This window comes from Lissotriton vulgaris, chromosome 2_1, assembly GCF_964263255.1.
Source record: "Lissotriton vulgaris chromosome 2_1, aLisVul1.2, whole genome shotgun sequence".
Taxonomy (NCBI): Eukaryota; Metazoa; Chordata; class Amphibia; order Caudata; family Salamandridae; genus Lissotriton; species Lissotriton vulgaris.
This window is the reverse complement of record NC_141687.1, coordinates 791,487,194-791,512,943: the sequence shown is the minus strand read 5'-3', so window position 1 is coordinate 791,512,943 and position 25,750 is coordinate 791,487,194. Positions and strand designations below refer to the sequence as shown.

Below are 25,750 nucleotides of genomic sequence, written 5' to 3'. Positions count from 1 at the left end.
CAGTGATGAGGGACGGAAGGGCTACGTGATTTACTCGAGACTTCACCCCTCGTGAATTGTGCCCCTCCCCACACTCAACAATCGTAATAAAAAACATATTACACTCTACACGCACACATTTGTCCGAAACTTGTTTTAATGTCCTATTGGTAACCAGTAACCATTGCACGGGGGAGACTTCTGGGTAGTTCTGTTTTCCACCTAACAGGACTAAAATTGCCTGGGTTGCTTTTTAGTTTAAGAGTTGGTAAACAAACACCACTTAATACTCAATCCAACTAAAACTGAATTTCCACTGATCTCACCCCAAAAAAAACAACCTACCTATCCAAAAGTGGCTGGAATTCCTCCCTCCCCACATCTGCAACCCGGTGATTGTGGAGAATACAAAATGGTTGGCCTTCACTCTTGACAGCAGTCTAGACCTCCAGAGGCAAATCTCAGCCTTGACTAAAAGCGATGCCAGCAGCTAAGGCTGGTCTGGGGGTTCAGGTAGTTCTGTCATGAGTAGGACTTGAAACCTGTGGGCAAGGCGCTGTTCCTTTCTAACCTAGATTATGCTAACTCACTCCTCCATTGTCACCCGGAAGCACATCTAGCTCCTTTGGAAGCAGTTCTCCGTGCAGCTGCTTGCCTGTGACAGGCCTCAGGAAATGTGACCACATCTCCCCTATTTTTCACACCCTGCAATGGCGCCCCTTTGAGGCAAGAGCTTGGTTTGAGATTGCAGGCTCGCGTTTCTTACCTTGACTTGACCTGTCTTTCCTGTTATGAAATGTGTGTTCTCTTTGCTCTCCTGATCACCTGCTGCTGATTTACCTTGACGCCCCTGGTGGTATTGAGTGTTTGGGCCTTGTTTTCCTCATGCTAATAGGTTGTTTTATGATATGTGTTAACCACAGCTTACTTCCTGCTCTCTTGTAAAGCTCTCCAGTGCACAACGTTCGAACAGCATAAAAAACGCTGAAATAAAAATAAGTAAATAATAACATTTCACATAATAACACTAAGTCCACGTGGGTCTATAAGTTCCAGCATGCGTATTACTAACACAAAATCAGTGCTGTCTAACTTTCGACCTCAGAAAAAAAACAGCGAGGCATCATTCCCATTTGAACAGCGAAAACTGCTTTTGTGTGTCTCATACCTTCATGCGTAAAGAGCACAGTTCTTGATTCCAGTGCAAAAATCTTTATTTTGTGTACCTTGCACTATTATGCAAGCACAGAACATGCACGCATCATTTAGTCCTTTCTAGCACCTGTGCAAAATTGAAATAATCGGTTTCTTTCATCGTTGCACGAGGAGCGCAGACAGTCCTTTAGGATGGGGACTGTATATTTTATAAACACGGGATCTCTCCCTCCCACCAGACCCCCCCTTGGGTGCACGGGCTTAGCCTTGACTTGTGCAGCCCCAGCGCTGCCACAAGAGCCCATCATTAACGCCATAATGGCCCCATTCACGCTCCATCTCGGGGGCCTCATTTCCCCGCCACTTAATCTCGTGCTGTCCTAGGACAGACAAGGCGGTGTGCGAAAGAGGAGCGTTTGGTATTCATTTCTGTGCCGCTGAATGGGCCTCCGCCCCGCCCTTGCTTTTTGTGAGCGCCTCTCATGGCCACAGTGGTTCTTGAAGAAAGAGTGTGAGCCGCCCAGGGGCGGCGGGGCTGGAACAAACGCTGCCATGTACTGGGCTCACTAGGCCGCGATGGGGTGGTACTGTGTTAAGCGGTAATGGGGTGTGTTTTGACTGACAAAACGACAATCTTGTAAACAATGGGGCCGATTTACAAGCCCCTTGCGACACTTTTGCGTCACTTTTAACATCGGAAAAGTGACGCAAAAGTGGCGCAAAGGGCTTGTAAATCTGCCCCAATGTTTTTTTTTTGTTTTTTTAGGTGCTACATTTTCAATATATCATAAATGAAGTTGTGTCTATGTAACGGGAAAGGGGCTCACGTCATGGAGGCTTGGTTGGGCCAATGCCAGAAAGACCGGCCGAAAAGGCCTCTGCGACTGTTTGTTAAGGCTCGCGTGTCTACATCGGAGTAGAATTGGAGTCTTAAAATTCAACATTTACCACAGTGTCGTTTTAGCGGCTAAACTCCACAACCAACTCTAATAATGTCTGAAAATCCTATCCAGCAATGCTACTCGCCCAATGTGCTTTAAAATGCACAACTTTCAGTGTATTTTCCACACAAAAATGTGCCCTCTAATTCTGTTATATCCATTTACATGCGAATATGGTGGGTTATCTTTTTAGTGCGTGCATAGGTCTATTTTTTTAATGCCAATCCGATGCTGCCGTTCGGATTCCCCTGTATGCGTCATCATTAACGCGAGGCATTCTTTTTTAGCAATCCTATAAAAAAAAAGTGAATGTTGTGATGTTCTTATTGGCCTGGGCAGGTTGAAGATGTTTTGGTACAATACCCTTGCAGAATTTTGCTTTCACGGTTGGGGGGTATTCCTGGATAAGGTGGATTTCCGGTGTCAATTGTAGTATAATGAGTGCATTCAGCCGCCAGGTGGTGCTACCACAGAACACATGAAAGCGCCCAAGTCGACCAGACGTGAGTTAGGCGCTGTCTGCTGACACCGTGTGCGACCTGCAGGTCACGAGCTTGAATGACCGACAAGGACAGCTTGACCTCCCGTCCTTACAAGTGCTCTAAGTGGAGCTCAGTTAAACTTGGTAGTGGTAGTAACGCTTATCTGTAGCGCTTCAAAACATTAATAATGTGGTATGAAGCGCTTTGTAAAATAAAGTATTATTCCTGCTGCTTTGGCATATCAAAACATCCAGGATACATTGCTGCCTCTGCAGACTCCACTGCCACATGGAGACAAATGCCTCTATTCCCGGGTGAACCGCTTTTAAACTGCAGATTGCGTTTGCCAGTTTATTTGTGCTGTGCCCTCTGGTCTGCATCAACATTGGCAGCACTCAGAAAGGCGCCCTTTACAATTCACACGAAGTCGTATTAGAAGGTGTGTTTGTCAAACAGAGTCTCGAATAGCCCTGCCTCAGCTCAAGGTGCATAGTGGGCAGAGAACCACCTCTCAGTTCTGACGTTCAGGAAATCGCCTTAAAAAAAAAGTGGCGATTTACGCGAATCTCCACGACTGTTTTTTTTCGGGCGTGACTCCTGCAGCCAATCAGCGTGCAGGGCGAACGTTCGTTAAGCTCCTTATTTGTGTTCTTATTGATTAATTCGTCATCAACGCGTTTGATTTCCACGCAGAATGACTTGCTTCTAATTTAATTAGTGTGCAATTTGGATGCGCTTAATTACAGTAATTATGACTTCCAGGTAAGGCAGCTTAAAGCTTGAAGCTGTTCTTGGATCCCGGCAGCCTGCGTCTTCGGGTGAGAGGGGCCGGTGCTTCCGCCTGTGCACAGACTAGACGGTACTGCACTTAGGCCTGATGTGTGCAGGGTATTTGCACACAACACCCGAAGCCAAAATTAGGGCCAAAAGGAGATATGTGGCACGTGGTTAGGAATGTTTCCAGGAGTGTTGACTCCAGTCATGTACCAATATATTGTAAGTACAGACATGTGCAGAGTAGAATATGCAATTTAGTACATTGTTTTGTGTGGCAAGTGCCCGTGAAGGAGGAGAGGTAAAGCATCAAGTGGGTCTTAAGACCCCTCCACTCTGAATGATGGTTATTTTCTTTTAACAGACTCAGGGGCATATTTACAGCAGAATGAAGAAGCATGAGTTAAGCAAACATTGCTAACACCACGCTTTTTCGTTCTGAAAACGCAGGGATGAGCTGTATTCACAAGAATACGATGCACCCCTGCGTATGCCCTAGCGCTGGCCCTGAGTTCAGCTGCCTAGCACCAATGTGGACACTCTTGCACCATAGTGCAAGGGTGTCTGCGTTGGGAGGAATGATGTTTATTTGCAGGAAGGTCCCCCTTCCTGCACATAAACAATCTTTAAATGCCGTTTTGTAACTTCTAAGTGTGCTGCTTGATGCAGCACACTTAGAAGTTGCAAAACAGCATATTTTCAAAATGATTGTTTATGTGCAGGAAGGGAGACCTTCCTGCAAATAAACAATCATAGGCAATTTGCTGTTTCTCTGTGTGCTGCAGCACACATGGAAACAGCAAAAACAAGGCGAAATGAAGCATCTCTCCTCCTTCCGCCTGTTTACGACCAGGTTTTCCCGGGTCTTAATTCTGGCACTGCCTCCTATTTATGCCTCCCTTGTAAATAATGGGCAGCGTCAAAATCAATAGGTGTTGCAGTGGAATGCCCACATAATACACATTGCCCTCCCCTTTCACTGTAAAGGGTGCCTTATGTACAAGGCAGTGCCACATTTTGGATGAACACTCCTTTGTAAATAAGGCGAGGCCCCTATCGCCATCACGTCACTGAAAGTGACATTGTGGTGGCGATAGGGGCTAGTAAATATGCCCCTCACTGTTACCCTTGTTATTGACCTGGGAGGATGAAAGGCTGCGCAGGGGTGCCTGGATAGAGAACCTGTAGTCATGCTGTCAAGCACTGGTTCCTGCAACGGATGGGCCCCTCCACTTACCGTTCACACGCGGCTGGGACGGGATGGGCTAACTGCATGCTTCGGCTAAAGTTTGTCCTGTGCCCGAACAGCAGAGGAGTATGTGAAACACATGGATGTTAACTGTTGTTTTGGAGGGCCTAGCGAACGAGGGGCGTTCAGCACAACACAAGGTCCTGCAGACGCAGAGCGTGTAGAACATTCACTCCGGGGCAATGTTTCTAAGACAGTCAGCATGGCCTTAACATGTTGAATTATGTCCCTCTGGGGCGCCATATCTCAGAGTGGGAATACACGTCTAAATATCTCTGATCCCACCCGCGCTGGGGTGATGAGAGCCAAATGCATGTTATGGTATGGAAGCTACAGTGGTGCTGCAACTGAGCTCTGCTCTGGAAAGGCCTCCTGAGTAATGTGTGCATAAGACATTCATGCATCTGTTCAAGGCTTAAAAAGCACTCCATTCCTCAGTGGATGTCTTTCTCCATGACAAATAGTTGGTATGTGGTCAAAGGCAGAAACAAACCACCCGCTCTGGGACAACTGGAAACCGGTGGAAACGTTAAAGTGAAACGACACATGGGGTAGCCGGTCTCTCTGTGCCCTTATGAAGAGGTGGGCGTTTCTTCATACGAGCCCCCTGTCCCACAGGGCTGACAGGCAGCCTTCCAGCACACAGTTTACTGTAGTGGTGTTATTCCGAGACACTGATGGAACGGCACCACCCCCTATCAGCAGCGTACCCGTCCGTTCCGCCTTAACTCGAACACTCACCTGACGAGTGACCCAAAACTACAGCTGAGCCTACAGCACCCCCACCTCACCATCACCAGGTGAATGGACAGCAGGGCGCGCAAAACACGAACCTTCGGCCCCCAACCCGACCTTACACATGCTCCTTACATAAAGCAGAAACGCCACGGCGCCAGGGTGCCCTAGCTTACCCGACACCGGGCTATCCATACCAAGCATTGTATTTCTTATACTGTGTAATTCCTGGCCATATCTTTATGCCTAGCCAGTCCAGCATATAATATTGTATTTTACAATTGGATAACATTCAATGTACCTATAAGTGGTGGCTACGTGTTCTGGCGACTTTTAAAACCTTTGAACAGCTAGTTTATTATTGTGTTACCTGAACATTAAAAGACCTCAACACACGGTTACCAAAGCGTGTCCTCTATCTCTCAACGCCGCCATCGCTCGGTGTCTACACTGCGCTTGTTTTATTTAGTTTTGAATCTGGACTTCCTAGAACATCCGCCATGCCTGGCAGATGATGTGAGCTGTAAAATAACTATTGAGCACTAGATGGCGCACAAGAGCCGCAGGCCACAGGCTGCTCTGCCGGAATCACAGCTGAGCATCAGCCGAGGCAGCGAATCACAACATTCCCGGGGCTGCTGTTTAGCCGAGTTAAGTGTTATTCCTTAAGGAAATGTGCAGCTAAATTATTCCCACATAAAATAAACACTTAGTGTATCAATTACACGCGTGTCAGATTTAATTCCCAAACTGCATTTGATCTTTGTCAGGAAAACCCTTCGTTCAATCAGATTTTGGTTGCAATTAGGATTCGAGTAAATTCAAATAAACTTTTAAGTGTTACAAAATAAATCGACTTAATTACTGTAAATCGGTTTCCTCGCATTCCACTTTGCCTATAAATATGCTGCGTATTTAACTTGCAGACAAAATATAAATACCTCTGTGTAAATATATGCTACGCGTCTTTAGCTTCAGGCACACGACATATACATATGTCTTTCATAAGGAAGTCAGAAAGCTGACTTTGGGCTGCCAGCTGCATGCACCATTAACTGCAACACTAGCGACGCAACAGGAAAACTGCACATGTGTTTTTCTCGGTCACCAGTTAAGGCATCGTGCTCGATCTTAAAATATAGAGGTTAAGCGCCCAAACGCTTAGCAGCCATTTCTACTGTTGTCTGTGCAGAATCTCATGTCGAAACCAAAATTCCTGTGCAACAAAAACTTAATAGAAAAGATTCGATAAGTTCTTCGCGGCTACTGATGAACAATCGCTTGCACTGTATGCCTTTTTTTAAATGCCTTTAGTAGCCGGCAGTTCGCTTCGTGGCTTTGTCGGGGTTATGAGGCGCTATACAAATGCTATAATACAATAAAAGTGTACATTTCAGCCGTTGTTTTTGAAAATGGTTTTCGAGCGTATATTTTATTGTGCACAGGGTTGAAAAGCATTAAAATGTAGATGCTCTGTGCGATAATAGTTAAGCGGCTGTTATTACCTAAAAAAAAGGAGTGACAGTGACTAGGTTCCTCCTTCCAAAGACGGGGTGAACTAGTATCTTTTTTTTAGACTTGGCCAACTCTTTTTCCAAATCCCTGCACACCCATTGGCGTTGTTGTGTGTTTTAGGCCTGGTGATGGCCCTAATACCAGCCCCCTGGCCCCTCCAGCTCTGTCTGGGGGCCCGCAGTCCGCACCCACGGAGAAGGCCTGGCCAGAAGGGGCACAGGTCAGTCAGAGGGGGGTTTCATCATTATGATGGGGAGAGGATCTCTGATCGAACTCCTACTCCCCCGCGCCCACCCCCACCTTTTGATCTGTCAGATGAAAACAAAGGTATCTTCATCCGAGACTCCAAGAAAAGGGGGCGCCTTCCGCACACTGTGCGCCCCCGACAGCCATGCCCGGAGCGAGGCGAGCCCAGGGTACCACGCAAGCCAGTATCAGCCACTGCACGCCGACTGACAGCACCCCGAGTGCCGACCCCCACTGCCACAGCACTGCTGAGAAAGAGAGGCGAAATCTCTCAAAATATTCAAGCAAACTATTGTGATATTTGTGAACAATGTTTAAAGCTTCCGCCCCCGCCGAGAAGCGCTCGCTCTGGAGCGCGCCCGCGCGCACCTATCATTCTCTCGGCGCCAACACACAGCAGGCCGACCCCATATGCGCGGGGGCCGATCCCAACGTGTCCATCGCCCACAGGCCCACACCACGCGGGACTGCGCGCGCACGGTGCTACACGTGCTCCGAGGGTGGCAGCGTTAATGCATTTCCACGCTCAGATTTGAATAGGATGCACTTCACAGGGGCCTCCCCCCAACTCCGCATCAATGCCGCCCCCTTTCTCCAGTTTCAGGGAGAGACACTGCCCCTCTCCAAAAATATATTTCACACTTCTATTAAACCCAGAGCCGACGAGACAAGGTACCCTCTCCCCGGCCTTGCACCCGAAATTGACCTTCCACGTAGACTAGCGCTGCGAACTGGCCACGGGCCAGCGCTATAAAAACAATGAATAGAGGTATCCGATATCTGCTGTAGGTTTGTGGCGCGTCTTTGACAGGCAGGGAGCGTCCGGGTACCAGCACCAAAAACATAAAGTAATAAATAGTAATTGCCAACATTTGGACACCCTCCCCTTACATTTCTCTGCATCAGGCAGCTCGGATTGACAGGCCTCTCACATCATCTGCAAATAAACGAAGTTCCCTGGAAGAGGCGCTCAGCCGCCCGCACCTGTCACACCCCTGACCCCGGCTTTATTTACAGCCCGGCTCTCCGAGCTGGTACCATTTTCATAAACATGGCCCGGCGCTGGTGGCTAAACTCAGCCGCGCACTGCTTGTTGACAATTATAAATCTGCCGTTGCCTGGGCTGCTGACAGGGGGCTCCCGGGGGCGCCTGGGCGCGGAGATGTTTATATCAAACCACCCGTTAAAGAGTCAGGACAAATACAATTTATACCAGGTGCCTCACAGTGTGTCTTTTAAAGAATGCTATAATTTTCCTGCAAACAAAGTAGGGAGGGCGAACACATTTACTTGTATTTAAATTCAGTTACTTTCTTATAGCGCCTACAAGCCTTATCACATCTAACTGCATAATGCTGTTTTTTTTAATTTTGCAATTTTCTGCTCTTGTGGACAAGGATCTGGCAGGAAAAAAATAGACTTCACCAAAGACAGATGAATGGAATAATTTTGATTTCAATAATTGCCTTCTGCTCAATTTAACAGCGCCTTGTGTGTTTTTTTTTCTTCTTCGAGGCTGCCTTGCCTAAGTGAGATTCCTGCCCCAAACGTGTTCCCAGGCCTCTAATTATTCGCCGTTTTGATCCCTTTTCCTCCGGAATCAGATGCAGCAGTGGCCCGGCACAAAGGGACCTTCGGCGCGTCCGTCCGTCCGTCCTTTCAGAGCCTAGCCCTGGCGTCGGAGCCAGGCCGTGCCCGGCAGCCCCCCGGCCCTGGGGAGAGTCCCCCGTCTCCTCGGCATTAAATGGACAGTTATCAAATCAAGTGCTTGCTTCAGGGGGGCGGAGAGGGGGGCTTTTAAAGCGCTCCGTTTTATCTGCGGTCCCCTCTCTCCGTTTGACATGCAAATTTCCCGCAGTTAATTTGGGCGATTAAAAGGGGGTTTCAAGGGAGCTTTGTGGCCGGGCCTCCCCCAGCGGAGAAGTTGGCGATGTCTGCGAGATTAATTAGAGATTTGATAAAACACGAGCCCCTAATAGGGGCGACAAGGCACGGGGGGCTGCAGTGTGCTTCAAGTCGAAATTAATAACATTTTACACGGCTTCCATTTGAGCGTGAAATGTGCGTGGACGCGGAGCGAGCTGCGGTGATTTATACACCGGGGAGACAGCGGAGGCCCGCAGAATCTGTGGGGCACGGATGGGGGCAGGAGGCCGGCCAAAAAACCACTGATCGGCGGAGAAGGTTCCTGCGGTATTGCGTGCAGTCAACACGTTTCTATGGGCACTGTTCCCTTAAAACCATGTATCTGTTTATTTATTTCGGGGGATTTACAGCTGACCAGTTACAAATGGTCTCTGATGGATACGGATTTTGAAGAATAAGTTGAACTGTTAAGAAATTCAATTCTAGCGGTATCTCGCATCACATTATAGTTTTCTACGGAAATGTATTTTTTTAAAAGGCTAATTCCTTAAATTAAAAACACCGGATTTTCATCCGAGAAATTACCAAAGCCCACATCTCCGCTGGATGCATTACCAACATCCACATCTCTACTGGATACAATTATTTCATTCGCTCTGCAGTGCCGTCACAACTCGACCGCTTTAAAGCGCTATAGCCAGTTCAAATATAGCTATAAAAGGAGACATCGCAAACTAGAATAGACAGATAACTGCTCATTATTTGTCAACTCAGCTCTACAAAATATAGCATCGGTTAAGCATTCTAAAATTTGACAACGTGGAAAGTGTACAACTTTTCTATATATTATACCTTACTGGTTTGAAACAGCTCCTGTGAACAATAAGCATTGTGTAAATTGTGCTGTATGTGTGTGTATATATATATATATATATATATATATATATATATATATATATATATATATACACACACACACACATATATATGTATAATAAACAATTTACACAGTAGTCATTGAGATATATATATATATATATATATATATATATATATACACACACACTCATATATATCTACACACTCGCTGTTCTCCGTTGTGTTTCATAGCACTGTAAATATAAACTTCTAAAGCTGACAGTATACGTTTTTGTAGGAAAAATGTGTAATCTCTTGTGCACTAAAATTGAATAAAAAAACCGAAAATCTAATGTTCGGAGTCCTTTAATAATACGAAAATGAAATCATGATTGTTCTCCATACACATAAAGGCAGTTAATTTGCCTTAACTTTAATGTACACGTTTGCGACTGAAAGTTCAACTCAACAGGTTTTAAATATATCTTACAATATATACCGACTTCCACAAAGTGCATCGAAAATTAAAACTCCCTGAATTTCAGGAAATCACAAAGAAAAGAAGGGTTTTGAAAGGGCAATGTACAGGAAAGAAAGAAAGGGACCTCTGGAGCGGGCGAAGTCAGCAGCTGCGGGTGCAAACGAGGCGCAGACGCCCCTCATGTTGCCGGCGGCCTCCGGCGCCGCCTTCCTGCTCCGGCCGGTGTAATCCACCATACGGAGTATAGCGCTTCGCCGGGTTTCATGGCTGCACTGAGCTCCTTTCATAGGGGTCTGTCGTCTGTGTCTGCGCGCTGATTTGTTTCAGTTTCTTTGAAACTGTCTGGCGGGGTTCAACCAATCTCCTGGGTGACCCGAAAACTCTATTTGCCAATTCGAGCTTCCAGGACATAAAAGTGCAGAGTGGAAACAGGGCCCTCTGAAAGGGGAGAAAGGTGGAGGGGGGTGCAGGGGATGGGCCCTCGGGATATGAGGACAGGGCCTAGAGGGGGGAACAGTGCCAAGGACCTGCTCTTCTAGGAACAGGGGTGGGCTGGGTAAGGATGCTAGAGACAAGGCCATTAGAGGCTGTGTGGCTACGAGGGTGTCAAATCAGGCCCTCTCAGGTATGAGACACTAGGGGCAGGCCCCCGCAGGTATGAGGGGCAGGCCCCCGCAGGTATGAGGGGCAGGCCCCCGCAGGTATTAGGGCCAGGACCCCGCAGGTATGAGGGGCAGGACCTCGCAGGTGGTGGAACAGTGCTAGGTACGGGCCCTCTGAGGGGTAGCAGTACCTGGGAGGTGGGCCTCGGGAAGTGGAAGCAGGACGCTCTCAACCCTACGACTATCAGGGAGTGAAAAGCAGGCCCCTTGGGGCAACAGGAACTGGATCCTTCCCAGGACGAAAGTGCCAAAGGAAAGGGGGTGAGGACCCTCAAGCCATAGCAACTGTTGCATTTATATAGCGCTGGGTGTTCCTGGGGAGACATCAAAGCGCTTTTGACAGATGAGTAGTAGTTCACACCTCCATAGATCCAGTACCACGAGTGAGATCACACTGCGTGAATATAGACTTTCTCTCACCTGTTGGGATGAACAGTGCATTTACTGGCACGTCACCGGGTGACTAGAAACACGGGCCTTTAATGGTCCAGTGACCGGTGCACTCTCAGGCCTATAACTAAGAAGACGGGGCGTGGTTTAGGGTGACATAAAAAGGAGCAACGTCCTTTCAGGGTCCAAGCATGCCATGGGGCACCGGGATGTGCCCTCCCGAGGTGTGACAGGAACCAGCCGGTTGGACCTTCCAACGGCATGCCAAGGGGCAAAGCAGCGGCTTGGGCCCACCGAGGCATGCCAGGGGGGGCACCGGGCTTGCCCCACCCAAGGCAAGCCGCAGAAGAGCGAATTAAGGCCATCCTAAGCCATGCCAAGGAGCAATAATGGTTTGGGCCCTCCTGAGACCTGCCAGGGAGCAGAGAGGCAGGTTGGGCCGGCACCCCCCCCCCCCCCCTCCCAGGTGTAAAGGTAGCTCGGAGTAGGGTTGAGGAGGGTAAGAGAGGCAGGAAAAAGGGACAAAGCCGTGAGAGGCTGAGAGTGCGAGCCAGGCAAGTAGTGGTATCACCCCCTTAGGGCTTGCGAAAGCCAAAGAGTTGGACAGAGTACTCTCTGGAGGAACACGTGCCATGAGGTATGGGCAGGGAAATCATAATGTGAAAGAATACCAGCGGGAGGGATGCTAGTCTCGTGGGAAGTAAGAGTGCCATGGAGTAGGGAAAGAGTCTGGGTGTAAGAATGCAAGAGCCTGGGGAGGTAAGGCCCTCGTAGGATGTACAAGTGCTGAGCAGTACACAAGCCCATCTTGGATTGAGGGACACAATTTGGAGACAGAGCCCCCAGAGGTGACCGAGTGAAGTGCCAGAATGTAGGGACGGTGCTCTCCAGTTAGAGGAGTGCTAGAGAGGAGGGCGACAGGATGTAGTTGCAGAACCCTATCTGCGTGAAGGGTAGGATGTAGGGGGCTGGCGCTCTCAGGTGGTAGGAGTGCCAGGAGGCAAGGCACTCACAGGGAATAGGGGGGGGGGGGGGGGCAGGATGAAGGGGCACAGCGCCTTCGATTTGTAGGAAAGTAAGGGAGATGGGGAGGACCGCCTTTGTGTAAACCGCAGGATGTAGTTACGTGACCCTATGCGTGAGGCGTATGATGTAGGGGCTTGGCACTCTCAGGTAGTAGGGGCCGGGCCCTCTCTGTGGGCGTTGCGGCCTCTGGTTGTACCAATGTAAAAGTGAAGGGAAAGGGTCGCCTTAGTGTGAAGCGCAGGGTGTAATTGCAGGACCCTATCTGCGTGAAGCGCTAGGATGCAGTGTAGTGCCACGGAGAAGGGGCATAACGCCTTGGGGTTGTAAGGGTTTCAGAGGGCAGCGCCAGTCTTCTGTTTAACAGAGGCAGCCCCTCCTCGGGAGCCACAGGGAAAGACTCCTCTGACGAAATGAAAAGTCAAAGGATATCCCCTTGGAGAGCTCGGATACCAGCTGTGCGCCTGGCTTCAGTTCAGAACTGCCCATTGTGGAAAGGAGCTAGAGTGGATGAGGACATTACAGTACTAGACACAGGAGCGGCCTTCAGAAGCGAGCAGAGTGCACGTCAGCTCCCACCTCTGGAGACCGGAGTGCCAGGTCACCTCTGCAAAGTGATGTTCCAGGAGTGACAGCCCGGCGCTGAGGGAGCCAGTCCCCCTCCGCCAAGAGAGAGCCGTGGCCAGCCCCGCCCAGACATAGACCTGCAGGGAATGTTCAACTCAGGATGTCAAGGGATTGTCCTCACACGATGAGAGTTCAGGGGACAGTCCCATTCTGGAGGTCAGAGTTCAGGGGACAGTCCCGGCTTTCTGGAGGTAAAAGTTCCGGGCAGAGCCCCTCTCGGGAGGGCAGGTATTCCGGGTCAGTCCCTTGTGGGGCATCAGAGTGCCTTCCAGGGCCAGCCCTCCGCAGTCCAGGCCCAGGCGTCTCTTAGGAGTCACTCGGCAGCGAGTCCTTGCCCCCCCGCGCCGGGAGCCCCCCGTCCAGCAGCAGCTCGGGGGACTGCGAGCGGGGCGTCTCCAGGTCCGTGTCGCTGTCGCTGCCCTTCTTGCCACCGCCGCCCCCCGCGCTGTGCGTCTTGATGTGCTTGCTGAGGTGGTCGCTGCGCATGAAGCGCTTGTTGCAGACGGGGCAGGCGAAGCGCTTCTCGCCGGTGTGCGTGCGCAGGTGGCGCTGCAGCTCGTCCGAGCGGGTGAAGCGCTTGCCGCAGAAGAGCCAGTTGCAGACGAAGGGCCGCTCGCCCGTGTGCCAGCGCAGGTGCGCCTTCAGGTGCGACGTCTTGCCGTAGACCTTGCCGCAGCCGGGGATGTGGCAGCTGTGCAGGCCCTTGCGCCGCAGGCTGGCCCCGGCCGGCCCCAGCCGCTCGGCCTCCTGGCAGTTAGGGCAGTCGCAGGTGGCCCGGCCCGAGTAGCGGCGGGCGGAGCGCGAGGAGCCGCCCCCGCCGCCGGACGGCAGCAGCACGCCCGCCGCGCTGGAGTCGGCGTAGGAGGGCAGCACGGGCTTGAAGGCCTCCTGCGCCAGCAGGTGCTGGCCGCCCGCCAGCAGGTGCGAGGCCCCGGAGCCCAGGCCGGTGGAGCTGAAGGCCGAGTGCGTCAGCGAGCCGAAGTCCGAGCCGTAGTGCAGCGCGGCGGCGGCCTGCGGCGCCCCCGGGTGCAGCGCGCCCTGCAGCTGCGGGCTCTGCACCTCCAGCCACGAGCCGGCGCCGCCGTGCAGCTCCCACCACGAGGAGGCGCTGCTGCCCACCTCGCCCGGCAGCGCCGAGTGGAAGCCGCTCTTGTACCACGGCTCGTAGGGATGCGCCATGCGCGGGTACAGGCCCTCGGCCGAGCTGTGCACCTTGGAGATGAAGGCGGACTGGCCCCCACCGCCGCCGCCGCCGTCCTGCGGCGAGGACATGCCGCTGGAGAAGAGGCCGCTGTAGTCGCTGCTGAAGGCCGAGGAAGTGGGCGAGGTGGAGGCCAGGCAGAAGGCGCTGCTGCTGCTGCTGGCGGCCGTGCCCGGCCCGCTGGAGGCCCGGCTGCTGCTGCCCACCGCGAAGCCGCCCATGCTGCAGCTGGAGGTGGCGCGCTTCCAGGGGTGGAAGCTGCCCTTGGCGAAGGCGCTGGCTTCAGGCAGGGATCCCAGGGGGCTGGTGTTGCCGATCTTGTTGCAGGTGGCAGCCAGCATGGCCAAAGGCGTGGTTCCAAATCTGGGCTCTTCCTGGGGGAGAAATAAGAAAAATGCATCAGAGGTCATGTTGGGTGATTTGTACAGAGATAGCTCGTCAGGATTTCCACGTGCAATACTACTAACCACACTGACATCCAACAATTATTGCCTGCCACACATTGGACATGTAAGAAAACAAGCCCATCACTCCCCCATGCCCCAACATCTGCCCACCACCCCCATGTGATCTCCAACTCGAGCTTCAGAGACATTAGTAGTGGGTAAAGACTGCTGGTGGTCAGGCCCCATGCTCTGGACTCGCTTCAAGGCCTATGCTCTGAATGTCCCTATGCTCTGCATGGCATCCCCCGACTTCTGCGCTGCACCCCCAAATATACTCCATATCAAAGCAGGGATCCGTGGTGTTCATTGTGGCGCTGTGTGTGTGTAGGGGGCATGGATTGGGTTTATTGGCGGTGGCACAACTGTGGCATGCCAGTCCTTTCTGATAAACGGCTCTACACATCAGACCTTTAACGCCCCCTCGCTTTGGGAAGGCCATAACAACGACCCCTTCTTCCTATCCTAAGTTCTTGTACACGTCCGAAAAGCATGTGTAGTCTGTGCTAAATGTTGTGTGATGTCTGCCCGGGGTGCAATGTTCGTGCTGTTAGACAAGGAGCTGCCCTGGAAAGTTACAGGGAAATAATCGGGGCCCACTTTCCTCCAAACTCCGACCACGCAGGTCCCCAGTGGGGCCCCCACCCACCTCAGACCTAGCTTGAGGTTGAACTGGTTAGAAAGACACGATTTAACAAAAGATGCCGCGGTGGAACGCACGCCACCCGTGGAATTTCACCCATTCACCTCCGGCTACAATAAATCTTCCTGGGCTACCGAAGAGGGCTGGAGATATGTCTTGTTCTCTGCTGCTTAAGGAAGACATACAGCTCAGAGGAAGTAACGCCCACATGCGTGTCCGTTTGGCATGAGAGACTGGCAGCGTTTTGAAAGCTCCCACCACCCCAGGGAGTCTCCATTTACCTATATACCTTGCCCCGTTCTTTGAACGCACCGGGTAATATACATATATATCGCAATAAAATAATCAGTTGTGCCCCCTGGATGCTTTTTGTGTTGTAGCGCCGAGCTATTCTTTGTCCGAGGCAAATATAATTATTATCTAACACGTTTCTAATCTATGACAAATGAATCCTGCCCTACGCCCGCTTTAGGCAACTTGGAGCAAAGGCACGAATGTGTTGTGTGAAGAGTGAGTGAGAATATACGCTCGTGCGGTGCCGCACAGAGACTGAATCATTCTATGCACCCGTCGAAATTGTTGAGTATTATAATTCTGTGTACCGTGTCTATAACTGTTACACAAAAACTGGGACTGACGGTACAAAAAATCTATTAATTAGTACACGTCTAAAAAAATTAATATTATAACAGTTTTTGACTCGAATGCTAAATAAAAACTATACAATCGATGGATGTTAGCCTAGGTAAATGCGTAAAGAGGTCTGTGTAGATTCCTTTACATAGACAATGTGTCTATATATGATAAATGTATTAATACGCATACGCTGACTATAGAAGTACTTGACTGAGCAACAACATGTTGAATCTCACTTGTACATATTACACATACATGTGAGTTCACAAAATATATGTACACATGCGCACGCACATTCAGTGAGCGAAACTGGCAGTCTTTGCAAGCCTCTACATCAGTGTCACAGATAAGGATATATATATATATATATATATATATATATATATATATATGTGTGTGTGTGTGTGTGTATGTATATATATATATATATATACACACACACACACACATAATTGTGTATATACTTATAGATATATATACGTACACACATGTGTGCGTACATATACCTAATTATACTCCACATCTGTTACGTGGCTGCGTATAACTATGAATTAAATATACACACAAACACAAGATTACAATAATTATTTCCATATGAACTGATGGTGTTAAACATAACTAGAGACACTATCACCGACTTTCTATTTGGTATGTAAACACATACATTGGTTTAACGGATAATGGTAACCTGCACTGTTTACGATTATGCCATTGAACGGTTGCCAGCCACACATATGCGGATCTTTACAATCCCCGCGGACCCTATAATGTGTTGTAGTAAACTAAGAATATTTCATATAACAATTTTACAGATGGCTGGAAGCAGTAATACTGACGTGTAAAATCAGTGTGTTCATAACTATCTACAGACCAACACACACTTTTATCTAGATAGAAAATGAAAATATATCAAATATACTGAAAAAGTTTTATGTATTTTAATTATGAGTATGCATGATTCCGTTTTGTTTCGCGGACTTGAGCGGGTGTAATGTGCCAAATAACCTTGCCTTTTCGTTCTAAAAAAACTGCATCATTGTGGAAAAAAATCGCAGTGGTCCCAGGATAGGCCCTCTGGTTTGCTTTGGGACAGGGGGGAGGTTGGCAGATGCGGCGCCCCCGGGGCACTGCTTTAAGCGCGAGGTCACTTACCCCGAGGATAGAGGTCGCCATGGGTGCCTGGCCCCGGTGCTTCCGGGTTGTGTCGGTACTGCCGCTCTGTCCTCGGATGCCGGTGCCTGTTCCCAGCCCGCCCGGTCGGTCGGCTCCAGCTCTCCCGCTCTGCTCCCGCCGCTCAGCCTCCAGCGGCCACACTCCGGCAGCCTGGCCGCGCCGGCTTTGAAGTAGCGCTGACTCCGGCTCTCGACCAATAAGGGCTCAGGGAGCGCGGGCAGGGGCGGCTCGGTAGCCAATCAGAGGCGGAGGCGCGTGCTCCGGGGATGCGAAACTGGAGGCCACGGACGGGCTCGTGCTTGGGGAGAAGACTCTGCTTAGCGTGCCAGCAGCCGGAGGCGCCCACTGACTACCCGCTGCTGCAGGGCCCTCTGCATGAAGGGGGGAGGGGGCACCTTTCACAGCACACTGACAGAAGCTCCCAAAGTACCCACGTGCCCAAAGTAGCCACAAGTATATCCCTAAACGCGCCTGTTTATGTTCTCAAACTTGGCACCCAGCTAGGGGGAGCTGCGTGCCTGTCCCAAGTAAAAGACCTATCAGCTGATGTGCAGAGTAGGTGAGGGTACGGGTCCCCTCCGCTCATCCCTGAGTCCTCGATTCGGACTGGTGAGAAATTAAGAGCCCTTTTCAAGTTTGCCTTACATCACCCCCAATATCCTTGATAATTCTCACTGTACTTTATTTCTTATTTTTTCTCTTTTTATGTATGCTGTAAAGCGCTCTGATACCACCGGGTCTTGCAAGCGCTATATAAAACTCCGAAAGTAAAATAAATAAATAAAATAAAATCAGTATACAACCGAAATTGGACGGTGGAATCATTTTCACGGGGTCGCAAGCACGTTTTGTCCACGCGCCCCTCTGCGTTTCCCTTATACACGGCGCCCTCTCACTGGAACATCCACGTTTGTTGCCAAACACAGTGCATGTCTCTGACATTTAAGTCGTAATAAGAAACACTCCTACTCCTGCTGGTGAAAGGCGGACAGCAAGCCTTTCAACCACTAACGTTGACATTTTAATTATTTTGTTCATTTTTCATTTTTTTAAATTTATTAGTAATATGTTTTTGAGACGCCAACATACTATAAAAATTTTCATAAGCAATGATGGTTGCCAAAATCACTAGAATTGCTTTCAAAAACCTTCCCCCCTAAAACAGTCACCGCTAATTAATATGTCAGAAGGTAGATACAATCTTAATGCAATATCTCCCACTTAGGTGTTCGCACGTGTGGTTATGCACGTCCCCGCTGCATCGTAGGGTACACAACCCCGCAGGGGTTTGTCTGAGCTCCGTGGCACGGTGTACAGATCTGTCGAACTTGCCACGATTCCCTCCGAGCGCCAGACCTTCGGCGTAAACCGCACTCACCATGGCCAGGAAGAATGTCACGGTTGACGTGTTTGTCTGCCCCCTCGTGTTGTTTTGACGGTGGAGGTGGAGGGTGGGCAGGCGCTGTGCACACGGTCTGCTGAATAACCTGCCTTACAGGTACCATCATTTGAGAGCGGATGCCACCCGAGGCAGTCTGCACAGGCATGGAGCAGTAAAGGGAACCAGCGATTAACAAATGATGGCGAAGGGGAAGCCACTTCCACTGTAGAGGTCTGTCTAGAATGTTTCATATCCATATTAACTGTGCCAACGCGTGCAGTGCTGGGGTCAAGGGTGGTAAATACACTCAGGGCTAATGTGAAAGTTCGCAGTCAGCAGGGCCTGTGAGTGGAACAATATGAACGGGCGCTTTTCTGTGTACATATGAACAGCATCAGTAACAGTAACAGTTGTACCGTTTTCACGAGCACGGCAGTAGCATTGGTTCAACCAGAATGTCCTCTCCAAACTAGGAGATTGTTCACAGTAGGGCGAGGCAGTCCGGGTTTTCTGTGCCTTTTAAGGACATGTCAGTCGCTGACTGTTGTGCACGATGCCAGTGGCGTGTTGTGGTGTACTTCGTGTCAGTGGTTTGTTGTGGTGCAACACGTGCCAGTGGCTCGCTGCAGCGCAGTTCGTGTCAGTGGCGTGCCATTTGATGTTGTGATGCGCTGTGTGTCAGTGGCGTTCCGTTGTGCACGGCGTGTCAGCGGCTTTCTGGTGTGCGCCGCGTGTTAGTGGTTTGCTGTTTTGTTGCTTGCTACAGCGCAGTACGTGTCTGTGGGATGTTGGCTCGTGCCATTGGTTTGTTGTGGTGCGTGTGTGTCAGTGGCTCTCCGTTGTGCACTGCCTGTCTGCTGCTTTCTGTGCGCCGAGTGTAAGTGGTTTGTTGCGTTGCAACACGTGCCAGTGGCTTCCTACAGCGCAGTACGCGTCAGTGAGGTGCTATAGCGTGCCAGTGGTTTGTTGTGGTGCGCTCTATTGTATTGTAATTGCATTTAATGTAGTGTTTACTACCCCTGGTGAGGCATGGAAGCGCTTTTTCGGCGGGTAGCATGCTACTCCGGGACCCACAGAGGATTAGGGTTAAATTAGTATAGTGAAACATGCAAGTACATTTTAAGTGGTGGATAGGTCCGTCAGATATTTGGATTTGGAATGATAGCAGAAGGATAGAGGAGGAAAAACAAGGTTTGTATTTAAATAGCGCGTGTTACCACTGATGGCAGGGGGGCTGGTTTCACTGGCTTGTGAACACAAAATGGTGGCTGGGGTGCACTGTTTTAACATACAGGTCTCAGCACAGAGGCAAAGGGGTGGAAGGGGTTTGTTGCCAGTGACTTGCTGTGTTGAACCGCGCACCAGTGGGTTTCTGCTGAGCTCCTGGCGTCATAGATTTGCTGTGCTGCAGCGGGTGTTAGTTGGGTTTGCTGTGCCCTTTGTGTCACTGGCTTGCTGTGGAACCCTACATAAGAGTGGCTTGCTGTGGTGCACTGCACGAGGCTCTTTTCGAGTTCGAGTTAGTTTCTAGGCCGAGCCCCAGTCCAGGGCTGCATAAGGAAGGCAGGCTTGGACAAGGTAAGGGTTAAAGAGTGTGTCCAGCTGCACCAGCAACCCTACCCTGCTCTGCCAGCCTCTGAAACACCACAGACCGAGGGCCACACTCAGGCGCTGCTTCTGACCACTTGAGTCCGAGGCGCCGATTGGAGGGAGCTCCAAGAACCATGTACCAATGGTATCTGGAACCCCACCTACCACTTTCACAGCTTACACTGAGGGGGGGAGGGGTGTTATTTGAAAGATGAAATGCAGAAACAAACAGGGCACAGTGGGCAGCTTAGGCCTCTGGGCCCTGTTTATGTCTCTGTTTTATCTTTCAGATAGCAGCAGGTGGCCCATTTCCTTCCTTGCACTGGGGCCCACATTGCACTGGCCATGCCACTGCCAGTGGAGGGCTGGAAGGAAGAGTGAAACGAAGAACATATGAAAAGAAGAAAGAAACAGTGACAAGAAGGAAGGGCAAAACGCATGAAAAGATGGATGAAAGGGTGAATGGACGGATGAGTGAAGTGTAAAGCAACTTTGAATGGGTGGGTGACAGAAAGAATGGCTGGAATGATAAAAAGCTAGATGAATGGGTGGATGAATGAATGGAAGTTTGGATGGATGAATTGATACGAGGAGAGTGAGATGATGGCTGGATGAAAAAGGGAGGTATTGATGGGAAAAGGATGAAGGAATAAAGTGTGAGAGGAAGGGAGGAAGGATGGGAGGAAGAGTAATGATGAAAAGGTGGATGGACAGAATGGTAAAGGAAGGACAAATTGAAGCATGAAAAGATGGATGGATGCATGAAATGCTTAAAGGATGTAGAGATAGATGGACAGAGGTTGGGATGACGGAGCCTCATTTAGTGTGGGTGGGGTTTACTCGCTCCCCTCTTCTGATGGCATTCCAGGTAGGGTCACAGTGGAGGTGTTTACATGTTCTGGTTACTCCCTTGCTAAGAGACACCCCTCGAGGTGAACGCTCTAGGTTCCCCTCGCGGTGAGTGCTGTGGGAGCCTCTGGTTCCTGCTTGGTGAGTGGTCTGCGACGCCATAATTCTCTTCTGCTTGAGGTGAGTTTCCTCGGTTACTTGGGTTCCCATCGGGAGAGTGATCTTAGTATGTTTTTTGAATGTGTCTTTTTCTTGGGGTCAGTGCTAAGCTCCCCAGATTCTACGTTCTCCTGTAGGCCCGTCCAAGAACGTCGGGTTCCATCTTCTATTGAGGAGAATGACCCCTGGCACCAGATTTCAGGTCCCCTGCATGTGGAATGGTGTGAAGTTCACTCCCTCCCCTTTGAGGTGAAATATGTAAGATCATACTGCCCCCTGAAGGCCAGCGATTTTGGAAGCCGGTGGCCTGTTGGCCTCCAGAGGTGAATGCTGCGAGCCCAGGTTTCCACCCCCCCCCCCCCCCCCCCAGACCTGATACTCTGAGAACCTCCAGGTTGTGCTTGGTTGAGATTCGTGGAGTTCTGACTTTCTGAGCTTCGTGAGCGGAATGTTACGGGAGCCCCAGAGATTACTCTAGTGGTGAGTATGGCGAAGGTCTTGACCCCTTGAGGTTGACCGCACCCACCCCACTCCGCTTCCACCCTACAGCACCCGTGTTCTCTTCTCTTGTGGCGAGCGCCACCAAGTCCCCGATACTGGGCCCTCATGAGGTGACTACCATGCCCCCCCCCCCGCACCCAGTACAACAGAGCCAGGGCCCTCTTGAGGTGACTACCATGCCCCCCCCCCCCCCCCGCACCCAGCACAACAGAGCCAGGGCCCTCTTGAGGTGACTACCATGCCCCCCCACCCAGCACAACAGATCCAGGGCCCTCTTGAGGTGACTACCATGCCCCCCCCCCGAACCCAGCACAACAGAGCCAGGGCCCTCTTGAGGTGACTACCATGCCCCCCCCCGCACCCACCACAACAGATCCAGGGCGCTCTTGAGGTGACTACCATGCCCCCCCCCCCACCCAGCCCACCAGATTCAGGGCAATCTTGAGGTGACTACCATGCCCCCCCCCTCACCCCCCCCCCCCCCCCCCGCACCCAGCCCAACAGACCCAGGGCTCTCTTGAGGTGAACGCGCGAGGACAGCACACCCGGGCTCCATCTGAGGTGAATACCGGCCCCCAGCTCCTCCACTCCACAGATCCCGGGTACTTTTAAGGTAAATACGGTGCCCCACAGATCCCCGTATGTCAATATCAACCACTCGCGCGCTCCCACCCCACCGATCCCAGGCCCCCTAGAGGTGAATACCACCCCCTCTTCCGCGCTCCCACACACAGATATCCCAAATTCTCTAGAGGTGAATGCTAAGAGATCCCCGATCCTCTAGAGGTGAATGCTAAGAGATCCCCCATCCTCTAGAGGTGAATGCTCAGAGATCCCCCGATCCTCTAGAGGTGAATTCTAAGAGACCCCCCATCCTCTAGAGGTGAATGCTAAGAGATCCACCATCCTCTAGAGGTGAATGCTCAGAGATCCCCCATCCTCTAAAGGTGAATGCTAAGAGATCACCCGATCCACTAGAGGTGAATGCTAAGAGATCCCCGATCCTCTTTAGGTGAATGCTCAGAGATCCCCCATCCTCTAAAGGTGAATGCTAAGAGATCACCCGATCCCCTAGAGGTGAATGCTAAGAGATCACACGATCCTCTAGAGGTGAATGCTAAGAGATCTCCTAATCCTCTAGAGGTGAATGCTGAGAGATCCCCCGATCCTCTAGAGGTGAATGCTAAGAGATCTCCTAATCCTCTAGAGGTGAATGCTAAGGGACCCCCAAATCCTCTTGAGATGAATGCTAAGAGATCCCCGATCCCGTTATCTTTTGCGGCAAATGCCACCGAGACAACCTGCACCTGCCCCCCCCCCCCCCCTCCCCCGGTGGGTAGTCTGGAGAGGGCCGGGGGTGGGGGGTGGCAGGGTCAGAGCAGGTGAGGCCGCCCCCACGCCACGCTCTTTCATGTGCCTGACTCGGGCACGAGCAGAGGCGGCGGCGGGGTGTCACCGAGGCGTTGCTCGCCGGCCCACTGGGCCGTCCAGGGAGGAGAGGCGAACAGACCTCATCCTCCCCACAAAGCCTCAAAAACCGACAGGATCATCGCGACAACAAACGACAACAATTCGGGCATGTGTCACACGCGCACATTCCTGGCTGTTTAATCTGTTCTCTCCACACCCCTATTTATAGGGGGGCTGCGACGCTGCCCTTTTCCTCACGATGAGATGCATTTAATCGATTACCTGTTGTTTTGTTTTGCTTTTAAATAAAACATATGATTCGAACCCGCAGTAGTTCGCGAACAGAGACTTTTATTGCAGAACACGGAAATTCATTTTTTTAAAGATAAAACAATCCACCGGTAACAAAAAGGAAAAATATAGTCAAATTTTTCAGTAGACCGATACTTCCGTATCAGACATTCCACACCTCCAGCAAATCGAGTGTTTTTCGTGTAATCTTAGACGGACATATTATGCCAGGGCGTCGAGTGGGCTGTTCAAACATTTGGGGGATAATGGCACCCCCCACAAAGGAACGGTTTGCGGAAAATTCATCGTCCTTTTAAAAGTTAAAGCAATTTTCGGGAGAATGGCTTTCACCCGGCGCTTTAAATTATTCAAAGCGGCCCCAATAATGCCCTATTATAGCGCCTGAATGACGCCAGGCAGCCCGGGTGCAATTTGTGCGCAGGGCTCGGATGCCTAAACCCCTCTCCTTTCTGCAGAGGTGAGGGGAGAACAATCCTGCCGAAGCCCAGACAGCGCGCAGCCAAATTGCTTCCCTTTCTGCAATCAGGCCATTTTAACTAGAAGGCAATTAACGCTATTAAATGGCGGCTCTGCATAAACACGTGTGGGTGAGGAGCGAGAGTGGGGTGGCTGTCTCGGTGCACCCCTAGAACCGTCTCAGAGACAGCTCTGTGCCCGCAGCCCGGCGGAATATGCGAACCCCACTCGAACCTGCAGTGTTCCAGCGCGTTTTATGCCTACAGGAAACAAAACAAGCAACACGCATCGGTAAAGAGACAATGGAGATAAAAAAAGAAACGAAGAAAAAAGACCTGCTCCCATTTCAAAATTAAATACGAACCCCCCTGTTGTCTTTTCTGCATTAGTGCATTGCCAGCGTGAAAAGGGAGACTGGCGCTGTTACTTCGCATCGCCATATAATGACTGGAAATATATTGCAAATTCATAGAGCACCTTAGGATGAATAAACATCGGCAATAAAATACACTTGCGACAGGTGCTTGCGAATTTAAATCTATCTATCTATCTATCTATCTATCTATCTATCTATCTATCTATCTATCTATCTATCTATCTATCTATCTATCTATGTACCTACCTTCCTGTCTGTCTGTCTGTCTGTCTATCTATCTATCTATCTATCTATCTATCTATCTATCTATCTATCTATCTATCTATCTATCTATCTATCTATCTATCTATCTATCTATCTATCTATTTGTCCGTCTATCTGATCAAGTATACACACGTTTTGTCGGTGGCGTGAAGCCCAGAATGGTTTAAAATGAGTAGGGGGTGAGGTAATATCAGATCCTGGAGATGACAAACACACCCTGAACCACAGCACAGGCAGGAAGCCCTTCTTCAGGCAGCACCGCGGAAAAATGTAGCTTCCCTGGCATATTGTTGCAGCAGCAGGGCGTCGTCCACGAGACGATCATATAATTAGACTTTCATTTACATTTTCTATAATCTACCAGTTATTATCAAATCAGCGCAGTGTGGGAGTTTGCGATAAAATAATAACTTTAGTAAAGGGAGACACCCCCACCCCCTTTCAACAAAGATGTGTTCCTCTCTAAGGGGAGTGGATTTTATCAGAAAACATGCAGGCGCCGGTGGTCTCTGAGAAGAAAGAAGCTAGCGCTTGAGCGCATCGTGAATTCATTTTCGCAGCGCTTAGGGTCGCAGCAAAGGACGCTTGCAGAACCGGTCAGCTGGAACGAATGTATACATTTTAAAAACGCAGTTAAAATTAGCCTACTAATTCTGCTTGCTCGTTTTTATCGGCATACAGCCGACTGTTTCAAATCCTTTATTAAACCATCCTGTGAGGACGATGCTCCCTGGTGAACTAGGGCAGGCTTCGAGCCGCTTCGTTCCCATTGTGTCCCTGCACGGGAGGGCACAAGGCGGGTGAAGGAACCGGAACCCGGCCCGCTCTGTTTACCTCAACCCAAAAGGCACCAACATTATATCAAACGGAGAATGCAGTGTGTCGAAGGAAGGCTCGAATTTTGATGAGTTTAATTACTGCAATTATCTGTCGATTAACCCACAAGCGTCGCAGATTTCCCCGCTCGCGGAGTTCCGCGCCGCGGGAGTGTTCGCGAGATTCGTGGTGCGCTCGGGGCGGTGTATTACGGTTCTCTGTGAACCCGTCCCTTGGCTCGTCCGTGATGGGACCGTGGGCCAAGTGAAGTCACAAAGCTTTTAGGTGATAAGGAAGATGGCCACACCTAAAAAGCCAGTCAATAAAAACAAACATCAAAGTCGCACAAACACTTCTGCCATATAATGGAGTGGGATTAAAACACACTACACCTGCGCCGATAGGTTTATCTCTTTATTTGGGTACAGTTTAGGAATGTTTGGAACTGGCAATTTTTTGTACTAGCAACGATTTCCGAAGGAACTCATGTGCCTTCAGAAGGTTGCCAGGAACACACTTGGGAAAAACACATTAGCGAGTTTCCAATTTCAGCCATG

General features: G+C 50.3%; 1 protein-coding gene across 1 annotated transcript; it reads right to left on the bottom strand.

The window, feature by feature from the left end:
* Window positions 1-13,092: 13,092 nt before the first annotated feature.
* Window positions 13,093-17,205, bottom strand: SP9 (Sp9 transcription factor). The gene is made up of 2 exons (XM_086958694.1): window positions 17,059-17,205; window positions 13,093-14,558 (listed from the first exon to the last, which is right to left on the bottom strand). Exons 1-2 carry the CDS (start codon window positions 17,077-17,079, stop codon window positions 13,290-13,292), a joined length of 1,290 nt encoding a protein of 429 aa, XP_086814820.1. The 5' UTR covers window positions 17,080-17,205; the 3' UTR covers window positions 13,093-13,289.
* Between the last annotated feature and the right edge of the window lie 8,545 nt (window positions 17,206-25,750).